Source organism: Ischnura elegans, chromosome 8 (assembly GCF_921293095.1).
Source record: "Ischnura elegans chromosome 8, ioIscEleg1.1, whole genome shotgun sequence".
NCBI lineage: Eukaryota > Metazoa > Arthropoda > Insecta > Odonata > Coenagrionidae > Ischnura > Ischnura elegans.
In genome coordinates, this window is record NC_060253.1 from 25,202,104 (window position 1) to 25,227,151 (window position 25,048).

The following is a 25,048-nucleotide window of genomic DNA, read 5'->3' on the forward strand; positions in this document are numbered from 1 at the left end:
TTTGAAGCCTTATTTCTTCTCGTATTTTCTTCGCAGACGATGAATTGAACTTCTCCATTTGGTGATTCCAATTTTCCTTGCCACTGCGAAGGCATTTTTTCCAACTCTTTGATTCTGCAAAGAAGAGAAGAGAGATTCCAAGTTAGTTCATTAAGTAAATGTAAGAATTGTCGAGTTAAGAACATGAGCAAAGTGGAAATTAAATATAAGAAAATTCACAGCAAAATACAAAATTTATAAAAGCAGTACATTCTTTTAATATTTCCAAGCATTAATCACTTTCCTGGCCATCTATAGCTAACTCAATTTCATGTCGCTCCTACAGATCCAGAAAATGTATGATATTGAGTAGTCAATAAAACAAAAAATTAGCAATACAAAATCCGACCATATTCAATGTTTCCTGATGTAATGGGATTAAAATGTTCAAAAATTTCAATCCACTGATAGGAAAATAATAAGTCGCACTTCAAGGTTAAGCACCAAAGGATGTTTTCTATAGTTCCATTTATTAATTTACCCTATGTCAATTATATTACCAACGCTTAAGGGCTTTTAAGTCATTCGTTACATGTATAAAGTTAAAAAAATATGCATTAAATTACACGTAACCAGCTTTATAAAAGCGATACCTACACTACATATTAATAAACATCGAACTTCCACCTTAATATCAAACTTGCTAAATCAATATCGATAATTAAGTTTTCTTTTTGAGATCTCATAATGTAAATAAACAATTCTAAATGTTTCCAAGGCCTTTTATTTCAATATAAATTTGGGGACTTAGGGATTTCTATAGCGGGATCATCATTTTCTCAACCTTGTCCTTGGCCAATGATATTTTTGCATTTTTGGTTGCAAAATGAAATAACCTTTCGGAAAAACAGGCGACAAAAATAGTTGATTCAAAAGAGATAAAGTGTGAAGATACTGCTATAACCATAAAGAAAAGTTACTCCAAAATAGAGGTGAACGTTGGTTTGACAACTTCAATTCAGAATATTATTCATTTAGCTCATTTTGTGGGACCTGTTTGACTATGCATTTCCTAAATCAGACGAATTTAGGCATAATTGTGACGTTAAATAATAATAATAAAATTATGCACGACTGTCAATATATAACCTATGTTATTTCGGAAGTAGAGTAACTAGCGATGGAAGAGTCAAGAAAGAAATTACTACTACCAGCAAAATAGACCAGGCGAAGGAAAATTCCATTGAAAGAACTACTTACGGTGGGAAATTTAAACGTATACGGAAGGAAACAAGTTATGAAAACCTACATTTGGAGTGTGCTCCTATACGGAAGTGAGGGATGAAAAATGAGAGTTGCGGAGAAATCAAGGATGACAGTTGCCTTCGAAATGTGGTGCTATAGAAGAATGATGAAGATCAAATGGATCGATCGCGTTGGGTTATGAGGAAGTCGCAAGAAGAGGAGAGAATTAACCCAAATGTCGCTCGATAACAAATATGTCGCTATTGTTACGAAAATGAAATAATTGATGGAAAAATTTTGATAAAATTTAGGTGAGATGTTAATTAAGACAATATTTCAGTGTCACGGTTTATATCCTCATATTACTTTTTTGATCAAAGAATCGAGTCATTTCTTTAGTTCCCTATAATGAATTCGGTTATTTGGGAAGCAAGATAACTAGTGACAATGTAAGCAAGAAAGAAATTATCAGCAGAATAGCTCAGGTGAAGAGAACATTCCACCGAAAGAAAGACCTACTCACAGCGGGAAACTTAAATATGGAAGTAAAGAAACAATTTATAGGAACCTACATTTGGAGTGTGCTCCTATACGGAAGTGAGGAATGGACAATGACCGCGGCGGAGAAAGCAAGGATAGAGGCCCTCGAAATGTGGTGCAGCAGAAAAAGGATGAAGATCAAATGGATCGACCGAGATCGTAATGAGGAAATCCTAGGAAGAGTAAGAGAGAAAAGAAGCCTCATGAAAACCTTCACAAGAAGACGTAACAACCTTATAGGCCACATCTTGAGACATGATGGCCTCATCGAAGACAATCATCGAAGGGCAAGTGGAAGGCAAGAACGGAAAAGGGAGACCTCGAACAAAATATATGGGACAAGTAAAGAGAGATGTGAAAGAGAAGAAATGCGTAGGTGTGAAAAGATTAGCTGATGGGAGAATTGGACAGAGAACTGCGTCAAACCAAACTTAGGATCGTTGATCAGTGATGATGATGGCTCTCCTTATAGAAGAGAAGACTCCTGAAAACATTGACAAGAAGACGTAATACCTTTTAGGCCATATCTTAACACACTGAGACAATCGTTGAGGCACAAGTACATGGCAAGAACGGAAAAGAAAGACCTCGAATAAAGTATGTGGAACTAGTAAAGACGGATGTGAAAGAGAAGAAATACGTCTGTGTGAAAAGATCAGCTGTTAGGATAATTCATGGGAGATCTGCGTAAATACAATCTCAGGATTGCTGACCAGAAACGATCATGATGCCGATCAAAATCCAAACAACAATGATGGGATAAAAACAAGGGGCACATGTTTGTGGAAGGACTGCATCAAGATTCACGGATGTCTCTCTCCTCCAACAGATTCATTCCTACGATAAGTCGAAGGTTGTACGTGCCCACCGTATTGCGAACGACATTGAGGAACACCGGGATCCTTTGTTTAGGATATAGCGTTCAGGGAGTCGGAGACGGAATTTGATCACTCATCACCAGGGGCGAATGCAGGCCATCGCATTCGGAATAAATAATTCAAATGGGCAACAAAGCCAGTTTTCCGCGAGACGAGAACTTGCACAGCGTGACGCACAAACCAACGTGGAGAGCAAAATTTTCCCTGCGAAGACGTGAATAACAAGAAGGGATGGAAAGATCGAGCCCGTATTAATTCTGAAATGACTCCACGGCCGAGTGAGGAAAACATCACCAAGATGTAATATGGTATTGCCTGCGTTTAGCGGAAATAAGGAGAATCGGAATGAACAGGCGATACAGCGAAGTAGGAAGGCATTATTTAGTTCCATACAGTAATGAATGAATAAGCCAAAAACTCCTGTTAGTAAGCCTCAACAACTACGTTTCCATTCACGCTGTAATGAATTCAGAAATAATTTTTGCATCAAAAATTGAAAGAAGACTTGTAGTTAATCGAATGCTTTACAACAGCGGTTCCCCACCTGTTGCACGCGTACCCCTTGGGGGTACGGCGAAAATAATCGGTAATTGCGGACGCCAGGGGTTATGCATCTCTTCACCAGGAGATATGTATACATATTATATAGGGTATTGAAATCAAAAGTTAAATTTATTGAATTATTCCTAACTGAAAGTAATGCTGTTTGAGTTGCTCTTTAATTTGACATAGAATTTATAACTGTAGGTATAATGTAATAAATATTATAAAGCTTTAAAACCCCGATATTCATTTATAAACACCCTGTATTTGCAATTACTAAAGTTATTAATCAAATAGTTCACGTCTAAATTTGTATATATTTCTGTTAAAGCCCCCAAATATATACTTAATTTCCCCCTGAGTGAATGTATTTTTTTGCATCATGAGAGTGTTTTCTCATGAACATATGGCTTTCACACCTAGAATTTAAGAAAGACGAAATATAGTTTCCAAAATTGTAGACATAATGAAGAGTGATTGCGAAAGTAGAGGATTAATAATTAAATAAACGCTGTATAAAGAAGATAAAAAAACTTCAAAACAAATAATTTACTCAACAATCAACGCATTACTGAAACTCCACCAATTCATCATACAAGTCAACTGTCTTCGTTACAAAGTTTGATACAATTTTCCGACTCGAGGATCCTCTTTTGTAATATTCGTGAGATGACGGAACAACTTTATGGGCCATATGTTGAGGCGTAACGGCCAAATAAAGAAAATCGTCGACGTGCAAGTAGATGAAAAGAACGAAAGGTAACACCTCGATTAAAATACTTGGAGCATGTGAATAAGGATGTGAAAGAGAAGAAATACGAAGGTGTGAAAAGATTAGCTGACAGCAGAATTGAGTGGAGAGCTGCGTCAAACCAATCCTACGATTGCGGTCCAGTGATGATTAATTGGCATGAGCCATGATCAGTGAAACCATATGTAAATAAATTAAAAGTAGTGCATTTAGGACGTAATTATTTTAATAATATATTTCGAAGCATAGTACCTAACTAATCAGACGAATGTTGATGATAAGAATTCCCCTTTTAATGAATGAAAAAGAAGCGATTACCTAGGCCTCAAACCCTTCCAGAACTTTACGGCAACCACCGAGTATATTGGCGCTTGAATTCATCAAGCGGGTAATTAGGGGGGTGGGAACACAGTTGTGTCACGTGTTGTCGAGTATTGCGTCCATAAGTGGTTTAAATATTCAAAAATTTCCCCGCCGTTTTTTGAAAGGGTAAGGAACTAAATTTGTCACTGTTAAAAATATTTGTTATTTTCAATATGATTTGATTTGACGGATAATTCATTCTTTGGATCGATTAAGTTAATCATTGACACATAATCGGAATAAGGTTTTTAAAATTTCAAGAGAGTGTTGATTATGTGGTTATTTTTCAACTATAAGCATTGTGATAAGCGACTCTTGGAAATAAAACGCAGATTCTTTAGATAAATATATAAAGATATACCACTCGCAAATCAAATGTCCATAATGCAGTATGTAAAATACTGAATTGTAACGATTCCTCAAATTTCTTTGGTCTTAAAAAATAGTTATTCTCAAGATATTAAAATAGGCCTCGGCAACGTAGCCACGAATTAGTGGGACGTATACGGTGACTGCAAATATGAATCTAAAGAAAGGAAAAACCTCGCCACGGAGCCTGAAAGAAACCACCTCGATGACACAGCGTGAGCATGGACGCGTGAGTCTCCTCAGTGTGTTCAAGCCGCTAATCTCATTTCCAATGGGGCTCCTCGTCGGCTCTTGGTGTTGTGAAGGCGATAGATGCATGTTGCTTCATGTGCCAACCTTCCAAGTTTTCACCGACCATCAGTTAAGTGGGTCTCGTGGGTGTCTGCACATTACTGAAAACTATAGTACCATTGATAGTGGAATACCTCCTAATAAGATGCTATATCACGATGTGTTATAGGTAAACAATGACAACCTAATTGAATAGAAGCATACAAAGGATGAGTTGCAGCCAATGAGCTGGTAATACCAACGAAATGTATCAATGACCAAATTCACTATCTATAGACATATTAAGCATCACAAATATCCATATAAGGTCAACTAACAACATCTACGTAGAAACTCTAAAAGAATACTCCCGAGAAGGTAAAATTTCACGTTCAAATACGCCACGCGCAAATATTTCATGGCAACTAAGATAAATAAATAGAAGCCTACAATGGATGAGAAGAGGCGGAATGTGATATTATTCGATGGATTCCTTTCTCCTTTCGATATTTTGGGTTAATGGACTATTACCTTACGAAGGCCATAGCACACAATTTATATAATCCAAATAATCCGTAGGAGAAACGAGGAGGTGCAGAAACGATAAAGGAAAACGGAAGAGTTTATCGTATTAGTGCGCTTAACGCATACCGTTCATCATTGTGGAATCAGCGAATCAGTATCATAATTCTCGGCATCTATTAATTTCTACCGTAAATGAATACAGAAAAATTATAAAAGGAGGTTATGAATTCTAAGTTTTTGTCAGTGGCTCTAATTGAAGCTCCAAAGCATACAAAAGTGTTGCCAATCATATAGAATAAATGGATCCCCGGCTGAAAAAAGGATTAACTTTGTTTTAGGATAGTTAAAGAATATGGTAGCGGACATCGATATTGATAGATACCAAAAAGGCCATTGTAGGTGTTCAGTTTCATAACTTCCCCTTCACGTAGATACAAGTCATTAATGTGTAATCTTCATATACACGATAGTTGGTTTATCAAAACAATGGTGAAACCAAAATTATGGAAAAAATGGGAAAACTCAAGGAAATAAAAAAATATTCTTGGAAAGAGGCACACGGCCAACTTTTGATATTTGTTGCAGCTTATGATTGAATTGCTGCGTTCAAATTGAATAGTATAATATATTAAATCATTCTTCTTCAAATGTTTGAAGCTGCAGGCTTAATTGATCAGTAAAACAACACAGTTTTCTCTTCGGGCGCCGTGATATCTTTTTAACGATTATATTACCGCAACATAGAAGGATAGGGGCAACCACCAAGATTATACAGATATATCGCAGATACTCCACTCAATACAAACATTGTGGTATTAACTTCAGTAAAATAGTAAAACATGTGATATCTAGTCGAACAATAATAGTCCTCCATTCGAATTTCAGTCGGGGACTATACGAGGGTTTAAGTCGAACAAATTTGATTTGAGATTAGAGGCCAGAAAGCCTGAAGGTGGAAATTTAAAGAATGATCCGCGGCGTATTACGAATAAGTGCAATAAAATGGACTGAAGTGGGACTCTTACTCTAGTGGGCGTGGAAAAGTAGAAGCTGCCTAGATGAACCATTACAAATGAAGATCGCAGTATATTTTACCGAAAAGGACAAAAAAAACTGAGAACTAATGACTGAAAATAATACTAAGTGAAGATATGGATTGTATGCATGGAAGAGTTGTGCAAGGAAGTGAGAGGACACTACGAAAGCAATCGAAAAGGATTTCGAGGCGGATGAAGATGGGAGCCCAAATTCTAACACCAGAATTTGACGAAGCAGCGGCGAGATACATTAAGAATTTAATGCCTAGAACCTTAAAAGAAGTTGTGGTGCTTACAAGTTTATCATAAACAATTTACAAAAAAACTAATACGAGTGATAAAATTAGGACCAAGCCGTGAAGAATCAAGAATTAGGAATTTGTTAAACGAGGCTGTATTATTTCTTCGGTAATTCTCAAAGTTAACTAAGAAGGATTGATTAAATCAAAGAAAATCCGTCAGGAGTTTTAATGGCATGAATATCCACGAGGAAAAATTAGCAGAGACTTTAAAACATTTAACAAGATTATTGTTCAAATGCGTAGGACAATGACCTATGTCATATCACAATCGCCACATCACCATCAAATATTACAATGTAGCAATAGACGAAGTCAAGAATAACGTAAAAATAGGGAAACAAACAGTGGAAGAGGTGGACCAGCTATACTATTTAGGAAGCAAAATTACCAGCGAGCGAAGAAGCAAAAAAAAGTGATCAGTAGAATTGCCCAGGCAAAGAGATTTTCAGGAGAATAAAGGATCTAGTTATTAGTAAAAGCAGGTATTTGTGCGTAAAGTAAGGAGACAATTCATCAGGCCTCACAATTTATGCCAATGAATCATGGACAATGACAGCAGTGGAGGAACTGTTGGTGATTCGGTAAACAATGTGAAAACAAAATGAATGGACCGAGTGTGGAATGCGGAATTCCTCGTAAGATTGGGAGAGAACAGAAGCCCCGACAAAATTTAAAGTAGAAGACAGACCATTATAATCGGGCATGCCTTGATGCATTTATCTTGATGGCCTGATGAAGTCAATCCACGAGGGACAAGAGGATGATAAGAACGGAAAAGGAACGCCTCGGATATCGTATTTATGGAAAACAGTAATGAAGTATGTGAAAGGAAATTTCAGAGATTGCATCCATCTCCACGTGGAATCATTAAATATTAAAATGTAATCCCTCAAAATTTACGTGAGCTACGTAAACTTCTCTCAAATTTTAATTGCTCCCTGTTGCCTTTGTAGGCATCATTGTCACGGAGAATCATATTACTAATTCAGCTGTTTATGCATAGCAAATTAAAAAGAAAAAAAAGACCTATGCATGGGAATATCTAATGATCTATCAAATAATGTTCACTTGGTTAATGATTTTGACTCACCTTGTTTCTCTAGTCTTCGTCCTCTTCTTTGTAACCCCATCGCTATTCCCCATTAAACCCCAGCCGTTTCACGGAATTGATTCGCCACCCCAATATTACTCGTGTACCTGAAAAGAAAAAGTTCGCATTAAAGGCTGGATATATTCACGTACTCAAAATTTCAAGTTAACACGGAGCATAGTTTAAGAATGATAGTTAAGCTACAACAATTTGACATTCTAACGAACATAATGCTGCATTGACTGGAAAATAATAAAATTCCAATTTAAGTGCTGTAAATCCAGTTATTATCGTCAATATTGCCTTGTATTTCTTACTAATCAAAATTAAATGACCAATTGTGACAGCGGAGTGACTATTAAATATCACAGCGGAAGTATTTGAGTGCAATTTCCTAGCCTTAAATGTCAAGAACTTTATAAAATGCCTTGCATAAACTATCCATATGTGGAAAAATTCAACATTCAGTGAGCAGAAAAAGAGAATTTTTAAAGTGCGAATCAGGGTTGACGACTAAAGCTCACGGATAGGAGCCAAATTTTTAAATTTCAGGTCATCTCATAACAAATGGCGAAGCAGTGTGGCTGGCATGAATTACAGTGTTCCGCTTATACTTTCAATGCCTCATACTTACAATCACAGCGATCAGTTTGACCTTCGAACAATAGAATCTATGCTACCGAAATACTGACAATAAGCTTCCGGTAAGCCTTCGTAAAAAAGATTCTAGCTACCGGATTGCTGCAAGGATCATAATTCCTGTATTCAAAACGTTTTATTGTATGTCCTAAGAACGCAATAAATTCGAAGACTAAACAACTCACAGGTTAGTAACTCATTCCAAATGTCGACACTCCATTACGGAATATATTTTTCAGAAGTTACACTAATTACACTCAGAAACGAATACATACGTACTTAGTCAAGAGGCATCGAACACGTTGAATAATCAACTTCTCGTCACATAAAATCGCTTTGACTTATCGTCCGCCGCCGATATACTTTTCACAAAATATATTAGTTCAATTTACATATCACAGCGTTGAGAGTGAAAACAGGACGATTTCAATCGGAGCGGATATTTCCCTATCACCGGCGTCCTTAAAAAAACACTATCATGAAGCTAACTTCAACTGAAGACGGCTGGGATAGTAAAAATTGTTCATACAAACTAATAGTCACTCCGATCACGATAACTTAATAAAGTTGAATATATGGTATTTGCGAATAGTTATCCATTTCAGAGAATTGACAGCACGTTGAAAATTATACGAAAAATACTACGTCAAAAGAATTGTTCCGGTACTCACCTCTTTACCCCAAGAGATCTAGCCGCGAAGTGAAGTTCTTGCACAGAGGGAGGGGGACCTCAGACACTCCGCCAGCCACATGACGAATACCTGTGACGTCACGATAATTTCGAATCGTTTTCTTTTTATGACAATGAAAACCATAGAAACCAATGAAGATAGTACGTTTTAAGCTATTTGAAATTTTATAAAAATATATCAATAAAATATATCAATAAATGCGGCGATATTATATATTATAAAAATACTATATAGCGCGGAAAAACCTTTGTTCGTATGGTGGCGCTGTTATACTAAAATAGCGCGGGATATTTTTAACGACCAACGGACACAATACACGTGGATCAATATTCTAGAATTTGCCAGTATATCCGAAGGTCAGTGCAGAACACGTCATCGCGTAACAAAAAACGATAGACATGGACGAAGAATTTCTCAACGATCTACATTCAACTGTCACTTCCAATCCAGCTCCTACCCTTCCCCCCCACTGACGAAGAAAATACAACACGCCCCCCAGTCCTTCATCGTCCGTCATTTCGGTATAGTCGCATTCCTGCAAGTTTTAACTTATTTAAATTGATTTTATGGACTGTTTCAGTGATTAATTCGTGCGTTGAAGTCACCGTCTCATTCACGGGAAACGAGAGATTACTACTTAAGCTATCAACAGAAAGACAAAGAAGAAATGTAGAGGTATGGACTGAGGTAAGTGAGAACATCAATTTCATGGTATATTGAACAGAGGTGGTAATAGTTATTTTCTTGTGATTGCGATCACACTTACGCATAAACATGCCACTAATAAAGCTCATCGTGTGACATTATTGCCTAAGAGAGCAGAGATAGGCAGTGAATAGATGTTGCAATTAACGACAGGAACAAAACTTATCCCATTATACGATTAGTATATAATATATTAGTTTAATTTGTCCATATGAGTGCATAAATATGATCCCCTTTACCATTCACTTCATTTCAAATTTATTTACCATTTTAATATGAAGACCTTAAGCTTGAATGAAAGTCACAATGAACATTAGAAGATTCCATCGAAGAAAATTGATGGTAGTGTCACGTGATAGTAAAAGTGCAATAATTTATTCAATACCTATTGAACCAATCTAAAATCTTTCTTTAACTTTTATCGCCGCTATTACAAAAATCACTTAGGGATAATATCGGCTAATTTTTCTTGGCATCTGCATATTATTTCGGCGGTAAAGATTTTATGAAACGGAAATATTCTATAGATTTCACATCTTTCTGTTAGCTGCGTGTTTGTTATTTGACATTCTCATAATTGCTGCCCTAAGTTCAATCGCGGTTAAACTTTCAAATGACAGGCACAAATATTTATCTTGTTCATTGGTCAAGAATAAACTGTAGACCCTATTCAGTGCCGAACAGAACTTTTAATACCAATAAAGGCCTCATATATTCGAAATAATGTGTTTTACCAATTTCAGACAACTATGTGATCATCTTCATCCACAATGCCACTGATATCGCTTAAGCTTTCTAAGGGTTATTACATTTGTTCGTTATCAATGAAGTTAGTTAGTAGCGGGCACACCTTTCTTGGCCTCAAAATAGTGTCATCTAGCGTGAATACTTAAACCATTAGTCTTCCATTTGATCGTCGTTGAAATGAATAACTCTTCAATGAAAAATAAAAGTATCATAGTCGTATTTATTTTTTTCTGGTCATTCGCAGATTCGTTTCCCAGATATCCATGTTCAACTGAAGCCATGTCCTAGTGGAATAACCTGATGCTGTCATCATTATACAAATTGGAGTGCTAAATGGTTAATCGCGAACAACACTGGAGCCTCTGTAACCAAATGAATATACAGGGTGATTCAAAAAGAATACCACAACTAACAGGAACTAAAGACTATCCCTCAGAGCAGTCATCCATAACCAACACCCGACAAGTACCAACCGTCCAGGTAGAACCATCAGCACTGAAGGCATCGGCAACAATGAGAAATCAGTACAGGAACCAGCGAACAAACCCAACCTGCTTCCAAATTCTTTTTGAATCACCCTGTACAATTTAACTGCGAAAGCTGCTACTTCAAGGAATATATATGGAGCAGCGGTTGGAATTGATTTCTTTCAGTGATGACATTCAAAATTCTTTATCTTCATCGCGTAATCTTACTCGAGGTAAGTCATATCGTATTCATTTCATCATTTGAATTAATGTTCGTAACGACTAACATTAGTTACCGTTGATTTAGTTGGCATTATTATTCATTTATGCTATAAAAACTGACATATTGAGTAACCTAAAAATTTTTAAACAATCACAAATTTTAGTTAAATTCTCCCCGAAATATAACCATTGTAGTTACAATTAATTGTGATCTTTAGGCGCCACTAAGAGGTATGCCTAAGAGAGGTTCTGCGGTAATAACGGATAAGTGAAGGAGAGTCCGTTAGCGATCAACGGAGCACCCTTTTCCGACATTAAAATGCTTGCATACCGCAAGAAAAGTAGTCCGGTAATAATTCAACAAATTCCAACTCACGCCAAGTTCATACCTTCTTCACCCCCACTGCAGACATTTTCAATTGCTAACCTAAGGGGTCCATGGATTTTAAAAAATGCGTTCTTGCATGAGAATGTTCATGGATATTTCACCGATGATTCAGTCTACGCCTGTGAGTTTTGCTTATCAGTATTTCGTAATTCAATAATTCGTAACCAAATAAAATTGAACAGAATTCGTCCGCCTCTAAACCATTTAGAGTTAGTGAAGCTGACAAAACAATTGCCGAATGATAGAATATTTTAATACTTGAAGTGAAGAAAATCACGATGAGTGTTAGAAACACACCAGGAAAGTTGTCACGAGTGTTACGTCAGCTTCCAAAAGGTTTTAAATTTCCAATTCCCGTGGACTACGAGAGGAAGCAAAAAAATGTGAGGTTTCATATTTGATAAACAAATAAAATAAGTAAATAGGGCAAAAATATTGAGTTGGCATGTGTGATTCTTTTTTGCGTCAGAGATTTAGACGGTATACCAAGGATCTTTTGAAGTTATATACCCTGAACAATTCCATAGAATAACTATAGATTTTAGCAAGCAATGTGACGATAAATAGATATTATCACGAATGTAACTGTAATTTAGAAGATCCATTCGGTCTAGTGGTAGTAGTATGTTCTTTTAAGCCATGTTATTCATGAGAGAGATAGCAAAACCATCTTAGGACTGAGATAATCATCCAGCTATCACCGTGAAAGATTCGGTCAAATAGGGTCAGGCCCGCTGCGATCACGGCTTCACGTAGGTTTGCAAGCTCATGTGTTGAGGGCGCAGAGGAAATAAGCTTATCCACTTCCCTCAACCAAATACGTTTTCCCCTTTGAGCCACTTTTCCCATGCGGTGATTCAGCTGTTCTTTTCTATGACACCCTATTATCACTCCATACATAGCACCTTTAGAATTTGGTCTGCATGTGACTTGCACTTTCAGACACTTTGATGGAGGTTTAATTGTTAGGATAACGCATGAGTGCTGAACTTCATAAGGTGTAAAGTTTATGTAATAGAACATTACGAAGTTTACTATTCATCCCGTTAAATCGGAATTCAACTAAGTCGAGCCTGTGAAAGTATGTGGTAGCGTCACACAATAGTAAAAGTTCATTTATTGAATTTAAAACCTATTGAACCAACCTGAAAATAATTTTTTTAAATCCCGATATATTACAAAAAAAACAATGGAATCATCATCCAAAGATAATTGTGCATCATTCAAAAAGACATCACATTGTGATAAAGAATTTTCCTTCTCCTCAGAGAAAGTGGGTGCTAAAACCTGATTATTTGAAATTGTTTTCTGCAAAAATGTTTAAGCTTCAATGGAATCACTCTGCAAGAGGTGACTCCCTACCTTTTATTTGCTGTCGGGTCCATCGGCGGCAGAGCTCAGCTTTACAACGTCGACTCTCCAAAATAGAAACTTATTTTCACCGGCACTTCACATTCAACATATAACTGACAATTAACTTTTTAATGAACTGTTGACACTGCCACTTCACTGAATAGATTGATGAACACTTACTCCTTCCGTTTAGTAACACAGCAGGTAGCTTCACATTATTTCCATGAGACATGCAATCTGCAAACAGTATGACCGATGATATTAATACTCCAAGGGTTGACCCAACGGATTGAGAGGGGTCGTTGATTTTTTTTGCTTATTGTTGAAATTTTTATTTTAGGCTTGTTCTTCGATTCAGTTGATTAATTAAAATTTTCACTCCACCCTACTTAAAACCTAAAAAAACAACAAGAAATAGACCTTTAGCTATAACAAAATATTTGTATTGATGAAACTATACCTCCATACATTTGACAATAAGGAATGGCGACAGCGGAAGAAGCATGCAATGCATACCAATTCTCAAAAGCCTGGTGTTATGATGCCGTAACTAGTAAAAGATCATGTATTTTTCTGAAATGTTTAAATTGAACGAAACATATGCGGATGCGTGAACAGAATTCATGAATTCAACATAAACTTGAACGTGAAAATGCATCGCAGAACTAAACCTTGCTGCTTGCATCCGGATGTTTATAATAGTTACAAAACATGGTAAGTCTATTCTTAAAATCCGAGCGCAAAAACTCCATTCATTTTGCCCAAACCCTTTTGCCACAGAATTTTGCCTTCTCGCACAAAAACTATGAAAAAATATGATTTAACAGGTAGAAATATCATGGAATAATAGGTTATTAACGAACGCATGACCTACCAGTACTCATCAGCGAGATATCGTCCACCTCTCAGCGCTAACCGAACTGCTGCGAGACACAAACTTCACCATGGCAGAACGAGGACTAATCGGTAAAACCTATAGGGACGCACTGCTTCTTACTTACTGCCCACCAACAACAAAAGGTGATGGAGGGCGGGGAACTGCTAAGGATATCAGGGCGCAAGTATCCTGGCGCAAATAGCCCAGGGTCAAGTCAAAATTGCTGGCCTTGATTTTAAGTCGAAGTGCATCACGGAGGCGGTCTGGAGAGGTTCTATTTGCGCGTCGTTGGGTGGAGCTGGTGGTTAGGGGGAGGTACTAGGAGAGCGTCGGCGAGGGTGGGGGGGGGGACTCAGGGCGCAATCCTCAACCCTCAGCCCTAAATACCTCTCGTGACGTCACATACACACGTAGTTTTCCTACTTTACTAATAATGGTATACTTTACGGCAATTATTTTCAGAGTTCTCCGAGCTCAGTTCAGCTCTTATGTTAATTTTACTGCGTTAAGGCAATGCATTTGCAAGAGCAAGTTAAATTTACAATTTTAGTGTCCGGTAAACGAGTGCGTGTCTGATAATAAGGCTAGGATGAGTGCTGCATGCCTGGCGTGGAATCACCCATTGCCTCACATCCTGATGATGGCTCGTAGGGTACCTCGCAGGTGCAGATGTATCTACGAGTTAACAAGTGAATCAAGGAACCAAATTAGAACATGCTCTATTTTATGTTGATATTCCCGCACAATAGGGTGGTTTCCTATTATTATTTTATTACTTAATTCGAAAGATTATAACTCCTGGAGTACGTATTTCACGCTTTTAGATTTTTAAATGACGATATCTATTTTTAGCGATTAAATGAAAAGTGAAAATTTTCAAGCGCGCGAAAACGCGACGGCTAAGTATGAATGCTGGGATAACTCCGCGTGACGTCATTCTGGTTTCCGCTGCCGCAAGTGAGGTGACATTGGGGCGAGAATGTGTGTGCCGCTGAGATGCAGGCTGCTAGCAGGTAGCGGAGTACTCTGCTAGCTGGTAGCGCTTTGCTTAAATAAGGATTATTATTACCATATCAAACGAAGGAAACTTTCCGACCTTAGCCAGTTTTAATAAGTGATTATTAAGGCAGATTTCCCTGAGCTCTGTGCCTCATTCATGCATTAGTAATCTCAGACGATGTAAAACTCCTATCTACTGGTATAGAAACTAGGTCCCTGTGACGTCACGTAGAGTGGCATTGCATGGGCGCCAATCTGGCCTTTTTCAAATGAGGATAAAATTGACCATTGCCACTCGTCTAAACCGCCATTTTTAAAACCAAATAATTTGATATGGCAGTCTGCTGTATCTATAATAGTGGGAGTAGTGACGAAAGGTACATGTGAAAAATTTTTCCATGTGTTTAATCTCCATCCGAATGTCAACTCAATGTTCATTTGCGTGGCACAAACGGTGGTATCCAGAACTGCCAAATATTAGCTTTAACTTACCACTAATATTTGATACAACTGCATTATGTTTATTATTCGGAGGAGGTTAGAGACGAGGTTTGTTGTCTTCAGATCTCCCGGCCAAACAAGCATCTCAAGTATAGAAGGATCAGAAGAAATTAACAAAGTGGCTAATAATTTATGCCTTGATATTTTAAATATTCAGTATTTTGTAACTTCTTTTTATTTTCGTGCTTGGAATCAAAATTCTGTGCCTGTATATTTTAGATGCATTAATTTTTGTACGTTCTATTTCATTTACAAGAGATGCTTTTTTCGACTTCCGATGAGTCATGAATAGAAAACGAAGTTGTGCATTAAAAATCATTTCGTTGCTAAATATTAAGTACACTTTCCGTAACTTTTCGGCATCATCGCCTCGTTGTTGTTCGTGACCCCGGGCGTACTTTACAACAGGGGCGTAGCTAGGAATTAAGGTTGGGAGGGTTTTTAGGCGCAACTAATACTGGGGTGTTTGGGGGGTATGGCATACCCGCCTGGGTAATCGGGAGGTGCGGGGGCCCTACCCAGAAAAAAATTTAGGATAAATAGTGAGTTTTACGGCTTTCTGAGGGATATTTTATAAATCCTTACACTATTCTATAAGTAATATTAATGCAATTAAGTAAAATGGATTGAACTTAAAAATTTCTCTCAGCTCTGAGGGGGTGGGGGGGTTTATCCCCCAAACCCCCCTCGCTGCGCCACTGCTTTACAATACCTTCTTAATGGAACCAGGGGCAGCTAGGAATTAAGCTGGGGGGTGTTTAGGTGCAACTAATACCGGGGTGTGTGGGGGTATGGAATACCCACCAGGATAAGAGGTAGGTGCGAGATTAATAAATTGCGGAATTTTATGCTAAATTCAACCTTATAGGCCACATCTTGAGACATGATGGCCTGATGAAGACAATCGTCGAAGGACAGGTGGAAGGCAAGAATGGAAAAGGAATACCTTGAACAAAATATATGGAACAAGTAAAGAGAGATGTGAAAGAGAAGAAATAGGTAGGAGTGAAAAGATTAGCTGATAGGAGAACTGAGTGGAGAGCTGCGTCAAACCAATCCTAGGATTGTTGACCAGTGATGATGATGATGATGATATGATAAACGGATCAAAATGGTGTTTTACGGCCTTCTTAGGTATATTTTAATAATCCTTACACTATTCTATTAGTAATATCTATCCAATTAAGTAAAATGGATTAAACTTAAAAAAATTCTCTGAGCTCTAGGGGGGTTTTAACCCCCAAACCCCCTCGCTGCGCCACTGCATGAAACGTCGCAACAAGTGGCTTTCAATGAATTTTACCGCTATACTGAAGCTCCTCGTCCGTTTGAAAACGCCTCCCTCCTAACCACATTCCCACTCAAGTAAAATGATAGAAGTCAGCAAGCGCTAGTTCAGGATTGCACGGATGGTGGTCGTAAATGTCGCATTGAAATTGCTGAAGACTAAAGTGGTTGTACTGCATTGCTGATATAACGGGCGTTGTTATGGATTAAGTTCTTAAGTTAAAGTAAAAATAACACAGGCCAACAATGAAAAAAACTTTTTTACTGAAAATACCTTATTCTTATGTTTTTAAAGTTGCTGAATCCAAATATGATGATTTTAAAGTTGTATCACCCACCATTTATTCACATTTTTCAGCTAAATCTATGAAATCAAGCAATATTTTTAGAATTTAACAGCTTTTTAATATTTATAATAAAATTGAAAAAGTAGGTCTAATGAATGTAGATAATGAGGAGTACTGTTGGTACTTCACCGAGAAGTTCAGCAAGCGATTCATCGCAGAAAAAGCTACACAAGAAGCATCAAGGAAAAAAGGGAAAGAGAATGTAGACCAATTCCAGTTGACAAGTGAACCCTGTATTATCACGCTGCAGTAAATACTAACAATTTTATGATGTAACACAGTGTTTCATTGATTTCCCTGAAGACAGTACCCTGTATATTTCCCCTAGTTTTTTTTTGTATCACCCATAGTTTCCAAGCAATATGTATTTAATATTTAGTCTAAGGCCGGGTTTGGATTCGGCACATCAAAATCTATAAAGATCGGCTATAAAAATGAAAAAAGTTTTCAAACGAATTTTTTTTTGTTGGCCTGTGTAATTAAATAGAAACAACAAAACAGAAGAAGGTGTGATGACTTAGTATTTCGAAAATTCAGGATATGAGTAGAGCTGCTTCTGGTAATTTTCTTCTCTTGACTATTTTCGCTTGGAGCAGTTTGGGACTCCTTACCTTCATATTTTGAAGAGGCAACTCACCTTCGGATCAAGACTATGAAGAACGTCGTTACATATCGTCATGAGGCATGGGCGTACCCAGCGAGAGGCAGGAGGGGGCAGCTGCCCCTCGCCCCCTCTCCTAGAAGCAAAAATCGCAAATGCCTTTAAGGAAAATAATATTTTTCATTCAAATAATTTTAAAAGCTAAATAAAGAGCTGTTACATTTTCCTTAAAATTTTGATTTCATTCACCTTTTCCATGCTTAAATGTTACCTACAACTTGAACAACCACCCCTTAGTTTTGGTCCTGGGTACGCCCTTCTCGGGGGGAGATATAAACACGTAAATTCAAGTTTTATTCAGTTTTTATTGGAATCAATATACACTAATTAGGTGTATATAATCAGGACTTCCTTCCCCTCTCCCCAATGTTTCACTTCCATTCGCAGATTCCTGTCGGAGCACTCATCGACACGGTCCATCTCTGCGTCCGGTTTAGCCACTAGCGCCATTTCAATCATATTCTCGTTCCTTCCTGCACTTATCTCCTCTTCATTGACTTCTTCGCCTCCTTTCTCAGTCTTGGGGTCTTCTGCCTCATAGTCGTTTAAGTCCTTCTCCTCCTGTATTTCGGGTTCATCTTTGTCGAAATAGGGTAGTTTCCTTCATCAAAGAAAACGAAAGGCATTGATTGCGATTCGTTACCCACCATTAGTGTATTCATAATACACAAATTATTTGGTTTTTGAAATACCGGTTTAGACGAATGGCAAGGGTCAAATTTTATCCTCATTTGAAAAAGGCCAGATTGGCGCCCATGCGATTCCACTCCACGTGACGTCACAGGGACCTAGTTTCTACACGAGAGGATAGGAGTTATACATCGTCTGAGGTTACCAATGCATGCATGAGGCACAGAGCTCAGGGAAACATATCTTAATAATCACCTATTAAAACTGGCTAAGGTCGGAAAGTTTTCTTCGTTTGAAAAGGTATTAATAAACCTTTTTTAAGCCAAGCGCTACCATTCAGCAAGGTACTCAGCTACCCGCTGGCAGCCTGCGACGTATCAGCGCTAAGCCTCGCCTCAAGGTCACCTCACCGGGCGGGAGGGGGAACCAGAAATACGACGTACGGAGATATTTCCCGGCATTCATACTTGAGCGTCGCGTTTTCGCGCGCTTGAAAATTTTCACTTTTCATTTAATCGCGAAAAATAGATATTGTCATTTAAAAATCTAAAAGCGTGAAATACGTACTCCAGGAGTAATAATCTTTCGATTAAGGCAATAAAAAAATAATAGGAAACCACCCTATTGCTCTTGTTTCTTTTCTGCCAATAGCAAATGGCCCCGATTACACCGCCAGCGATGACCATTGCACCTGTCACCAGGGCAATGGCGGCGGAACCCGACGGCCACTTCATTTTAAAATATCCAAGTCTTCTTCTCGGATGGATTTAAAATGCCCCTGCAAATAGAAGAATGATCGTCGATACATAAAATTTCATTTTTTTCAATTTAAATAATTCTTAATCAAAATTTAAGTAATAATGAAAGGTTAATAAATAGATATTATCTAATTTAGATAATATCTACTTATTATTATAGATAGTAGATATAATCTAATACAAGCGAAAGTAAGTCATTTGAGCATTTTCTATTAATTTAGGACACAAATGTCGCTTTTGTCTCTTTTAATGAGCGTATTATATCTTACGAAACGTTACAAAAACGATAGTAAACATTATGGGTGCTTTCCATTCATTGACACACGTCGACACAAGTCGACTTGCGTCGCGGTTTTCGTGTTCCATTCGGTGCGTGTCGCCGACTGTTGTGACACAAGTCAACAAACGGTAACGCACAGGAATAGGAGAGTTATAAACAAATGCCGCGAGCCGACACAAGTCGACTCATGAGTCGCATGAATGGAAAGCACCCTATGAGAAGGACACTTACCGTGACAGCTCGTCACTTCGTCGAATTTTTCTCCCGTAGCTCTTAGCAATTCTGTCGGTTTACGTACAAGGTATTTCTCCTTAAGTAAGATAATAAAATAGCCTCCTTTTCGTCGAACTCTCAATTCAATCTGTAGATTAGCAGTTGAAAAATCCGCTCCAATGCGAACAATCCAGCGCAAGTCGCAGAATTCAAGAATGTAACAATGTAACTTAGTAACGGAACGCGGTCATTGTTGTCGAGCTGGCTTTGCTTTTGACCGAATTTGGCTTGGTTGGTTAAACTTCTTAAGTGCATAAACTTGTGCAATTCCATTTGATATTAAGAATAAAAATGAAATTTTAGGCTCACATACGCGTAGAAAATGGTTACTTAAAAAAAAATCTCCAGAACGTATGCCCATCTTCTTCCATGGCACAGAGTACTCTTGTGTCCATGGTATGCCTCTCTCTCTCCCGGTTGGGGGAGGGGGGTGGGTAGTGATGACTCCCTTCTCCCCCTAAATTTGATGCTGAATCCGCCCCTAAGTGCATGTATATAAATGCTATATATATAGAAAATTTAAAAAATCAATGCTTAACCCATGATTAATACATTACTCTTACACACATTACATACATTACACATTATAATGTATTCTCCATGGCTTAACCCATGCTTAACCTTCTTATGATTGAAGCAAAAATCTTCTGCATTAATATCATCGGAAATAACGCAATTCGAAGATATATGTGTGTTTAGAGAGTGAAGAAGCAACCAGCGTTGTCTCTTGAGCGGCATAATTCCAATCCTCATCCCTTCCTATATATTTTTCAATGTTTACAAAGAGTTTTAAACAAAAGTATTTGGTGTTGGTAGCACTGTATAGTCTTTTCATAGAAATCATTGAGGTATCGCCTATGTTGGCTATCCTGTTGTGGCCTCTCGGCGCATGGGCTAACTCAAGCTTGTTGATGTGGAGTTCAAACATTACGCGAGCATGTGGTTAACGCATAGAGCATCTGGAGAGGGCGTTAGGTGAAAAAAGTGAAGCCAGCAGAAACCTGTTTACCCGATGCGCTTTTGTTCGTCCACCATATTCCTTTACCCCGCTCGCTCGTTTTCTCATAAAGGTACGTGTTAAGAAAATCGCCTAATTTTCAGTAATCCGATGCTGCTGAAGCATTCTGAACGTACGCTGATATTCTAGAATTCATCTTAATACTGATATATTATTTTCTCCGTTAAAAAGTGAGTATTCAACCTTGAAAACGACATTTTTATTCAACCTTCGCAGATGGTTTGCTGCGCGGCTTACGGGTGCAGTAATTGCCCCGATAAAAGGATACCAGGAATTACATTCCACCGGTAAGTTGCAAAATAGTCAATTATTAGTAATATCTGTAGCATTTGCTTGAAGTGCATGGTGAACCTTGTTAATTGTCTATGTATGTGCCACGTGCAGCAGGTGGACTCCTGTGCGGCAGTTTACAGGTTAATTGCTACTTAATACTTATCAGTGCTAAAATTATATTATTCTATGTTGGATTTTGTCATGAGCGATAATGCTTATCATAATGAAGTAAGAAATTTAAAAAAATATCAGTTCGTTTTTGGAACTCTTTTCATCTCTGCCTACCTTCGCTGGTGAACATTTTGGTGTATTGACATAATGGTAAAAAAGGTACCAATTCGCTGTGCAAGTTGTGAGATGTGAGTGAATACTGTGCATCATTGAACACTTAGTGTTCAGATATTAGGTCTATTTAGAGCGGAGATACGCATGGCACTCTAAGGCACCAAAATTCGACGTCTGTTAAAAACATAACATATGTTCAGGTGGTTCTCAACCAAGCATTGGCAAATTTATTTTGGTTTCCACAAATTGTGGAAATAAGATCTAAAATGCAAAATTAATAAGTTATTAAACTGGCCTTACAATTGCGTCTCATGTTTTGATAGGAATGCCAGGCAATATTACAATTATCGACCGAAAAGTTATTATGATCATTAGCGATGACCAGTAACATCACTTACTCAGCAGCAAAAGAGCATGAAATTCTTCCTCTGTTGATAGGTTTATATACACCTTAATTGATCTCATTGAGAAATAAAATGCTCAGTCTTAAAAACAAAGTTGTGAAAGCATCATTTGACAGTATTATTGAATCTTGACCACTTAACATGCCCTGAATGCGTTTTGTCTTGTTCCATAGCCCATTCATGTCCCCATATCTCTTAGAAAGTGGAGGCCACATGTTGTAATTAGTTTTTGCTGCTAGTTACTGCAATGTTTGGTTAACATCATTTTTCATTTAGCTCTTGTTCATCTTTTTTTGCTCGTAGGTGTTGTTTATATTTGTTTTTGTGGTAACAACTTTGACTGGAGGCTGACCAAATGATATCTACATGAAGTCTAAAATGAACTGTATTCTGGATTCGAAACGACTTCTTTTTAATTGATGGTATTCTTTTCCTATGCTGCATGTTCCATGACTAAGCTGAATCATAATTAACTGGCTTTCATCTCCTTGATGTGTGTCTGTGACTGGAGGCTGACCAAATGATATCAACATGAAGTCTAAAATGAACTGTATTATGGATTCGAAACGACTTCTTTTTTATTGATGGTATTCTTTTCCTATCGGTAAGTTTATTTCTGTTTAGATAATATTATCAGGCATGCTCGGATTCCTTTTTAAGAGGTAATTTCTTTTCAGAGTGTTTTCTTCATTCATTCAGCTGGTTAAACATGTGTTGCTGCATTGGATGTTGAACCACAGGGATATGTGCTGCATGTTCCATGACTAAGCTGAATCATAATTACCTGGCTTTCATCTCCTTGAAGGGTGTCTGTAACTGGAGGCTGACCTAATGATATCTACATGAAGTCTAAAATGAACTGTATTCTGGATTCGAAACGACTTCTTTTTAATTGATGGCATTCTTTTCCTATCGGTAAGGTAATTTTTATTTACATAATATTCACAGCCATTTTTCGTGTTGTGTTCAAGAGTTACTTACTTTTCAGGAATGTTTTTGAGTCCATTCTACTTGGTGTAATGCTATGTTGGATTTTGTACCTGAGGAATGGTTATGGCACGTTCCACGCTGATGTGGAACATTAGATATAAACTGTATTCTGGATTTGAGATCACTTCTTAAGAAATGGGAGTGTCACTTCCTATTGGTAAGTTTTCCATTTGCTTTGATAATATTCACAGAAATTCCGAGTTCCAGTTTAAAAGTTACATACTTTTCAGAAATGTGATCGTCTTCAACGTGCTTGGAGTGATGCTGTATTAAATTAAGTTCCTTAAGAATTTCTATGTTTACGAGAATATGTATGACATATTCCGCTTGGATGTTGAGTATGAAATATGAAATGATGGGGGTCACTAAGTGGGGGAATGACATTATGCTGTACTTGAACTGTAGTCTGGATTTGAAATCACGTCTTAAAAATTGATGGCATCTCTTTCTGGTGGTAAGTGTTTCATTTTGTTTAGATAATATTCACAGCCATTGTTAGAGTACTGTTCAAGAGTTACTTACTTTTCAGGAATGTTTTTGAGTCCATTCTACTTGGTGTAATGCTATGTTGGATTTTTTACCTGAGGAATAGTTATGGCACGTTCCACGCTGATGTGGAACATGAGATATAAACTGTATTCTGGATTTGAGATCACTTCTTAAGAAATGGGAGTATCACTTCCTATTGGTAAGTTTTCCATTTGTTTTGATAATATTCTCAGCCATTTTTCAGCTGATATTCTTCTTCAAAATTTACTGCCTTTTCATAAATGGCTGGAAGTCATCCTGCTGCTTGTAATGCTGTGTTGGATATTGTACGTGAGGAACATTTATCATGTGTTCCATAACGGTCTTGTGTCAGATATATGAATGATTTGTCATCGTATTGAAAAATATGTAAAGGATAATAGCCAGATATCACCTGAAGATCAATAAAAACAAGACTAAGAAGCTAGTATGCAGTGGAGCAGAGGAGACTAAGACGAACATTAACCCATAAAAGCATAAGCTAGAATGGGTGAAAGAGTTTCCTTACCTGGGAAACCCAATTATCAAGGATGGACAATGCAGGATGTAAATAGTCAGTAGATTAGCTCATTGAAAGAAGGCTTTCTGCAAAAAGGAAGGTCAGATGGGAGGGAAGAAGGGCAGAGGAAGGTCCCGAATTAATGAGGGAAATGTGACAGGTTATAAGGGATGTGAAAGAGAAGAAATCCATTGCTGTGAAAAGGTTAGCGGACAGGAGAGAGGAATGGAGAGCTGTGTTAAACCAATCTTAGCATTGGTGGCTAATGATGATGATGAATGAGTGATTGAGATTGACTTGAGGTCTTTGCTGAATTGCAATATTTGTTCGAAATATCCTATTCATGGTGAAAATGTTTTTTTCCAATAGGTTAGGTTTTTTACCAGCATAAATTCACTGCCTATATTAAATGACTCTAAATTTTCTTTGTTTTCCAGAAATGTTACTGTTTTATGCTACCTTGAAAGTTAAGATTGTTTGATGAGTGATGGAAGTGCATCTACAAAACATTCCATGAAAGTACTTTGTATGTATGTTAGGTTTCCTTTTCCTAATGGTGAGAAGCATTAATATGGAGGACATGATTGGAAATGCCTATTTTATATGAAATTCAATCACCAATCCTGCTGTTTGGTAAGTGGTTAATTTTAAGACGTGAGTTAGCTTGAATAGTCAGAAAGCATACTATAGTGGTCATTAAACGATGGAATATTTTATTATTATTGTAGTTATTTAATGAAATTATAAATGCAGATATTTTGGTAAATGATGAAATGTATTTGTCAAGGAGTGATAGTGTTGTGGAATGGTGATTTCATATTGTTCTGTTTTATAGTTTCCCAGTGGACCTTTAACTTTTTAACGGAATTCTTGAATTACTGCATTTCAGCTCCTTAGCAGAGGAGGGGGGGGGAGTCCAGCAGAAAGACAGTGCTAGTAGGAAGATCACCCTCTCGACATAAGAATTATTTTGCAGAAAGTTGTATGCAAATTGCAATTGATCATTCATTGTTCTACTGATGAAATAGAAACTTAAGTGATAGCATTTTTCATAAACATCCAGAGGTTTACCTTATTGGTGATACTAAGAATTTGATATATCACACAGACTCTGTCCATAGAAATTGTCAAATATATCCTATTTAGGTGTAATAGAGCTGAATTGTTTTTACATATTTTTAATTGCAGGTTCAGCTAATCCAGTAACCAATGTAATTGAGGGTGTATGAACATACAGAAATTGGAAATAATCCTGGGTGTGTGGCAGCCTCATCGTGTATTCATAGTTCTCTTGTTAATCTGAATACATTATAATGGAATGTTACATCATGTC

General features: G+C 37.4%; 1 protein-coding gene and 2 long non-coding RNA genes across 6 annotated transcripts in view; 2 read left to right on the top strand and 1 right to left on the bottom strand.

Moving 5' to 3' along the window:
* Positions 1 to 13,476, bottom strand: LOC124163681. Of its 2 annotated transcripts, none has more exons than XR_006865824.1 (3): positions 13,115 to 13,476; positions 7,893 to 7,999; positions 1 to 114 (listed from the first exon to the last, which is right to left on the bottom strand). It is a non-coding gene; the product is annotated as an uncharacterized LOC124163681 (long non-coding RNA). The 2 variants fall into 2 exon arrangements; XR_006865825.1 differs by lacking the exon at positions 13,115 to 13,476 and adding an exon at positions 9,203 to 9,277.
* LOC124163678 (DDB1- and CUL4-associated factor 13) overlaps positions 11,272 to 25,048 on the top strand; it is a 24,595-nt gene continuing 10,818 nt past the window's right edge. The window contains exon 1 of one of the 2 annotated variants that reach the window (XM_046540739.1): positions 11,272 to 11,375. In XM_046540739.1, the coding sequence (XP_046396695.1) occupies positions 11,331 to 11,375 (45 nt within the window). In that variant the 5' untranslated portion in view covers positions 11,272 to 11,330. Of the gene's footprint in view, positions 11,376 to 20,563; positions 20,661 to 25,048 lie in introns of those variants that run through there. The other variant, XM_046540738.1, reaches the window with a different exon arrangement.
* LOC124163680 lies at positions 20,674 to 24,897 on the top strand. Of its 2 annotated transcripts, XR_006865823.1 has the most exons (7): positions 20,674 to 20,788; positions 20,953 to 21,023; positions 22,002 to 22,302; positions 22,376 to 22,613; positions 22,687 to 22,845; positions 24,153 to 24,348; positions 24,605 to 24,897. It is a non-coding gene; the product is annotated as an uncharacterized LOC124163680 (long non-coding RNA). The 2 variants fall into 2 exon arrangements; XR_006865822.1 differs by having other exon boundaries at positions 24,153 to 24,897.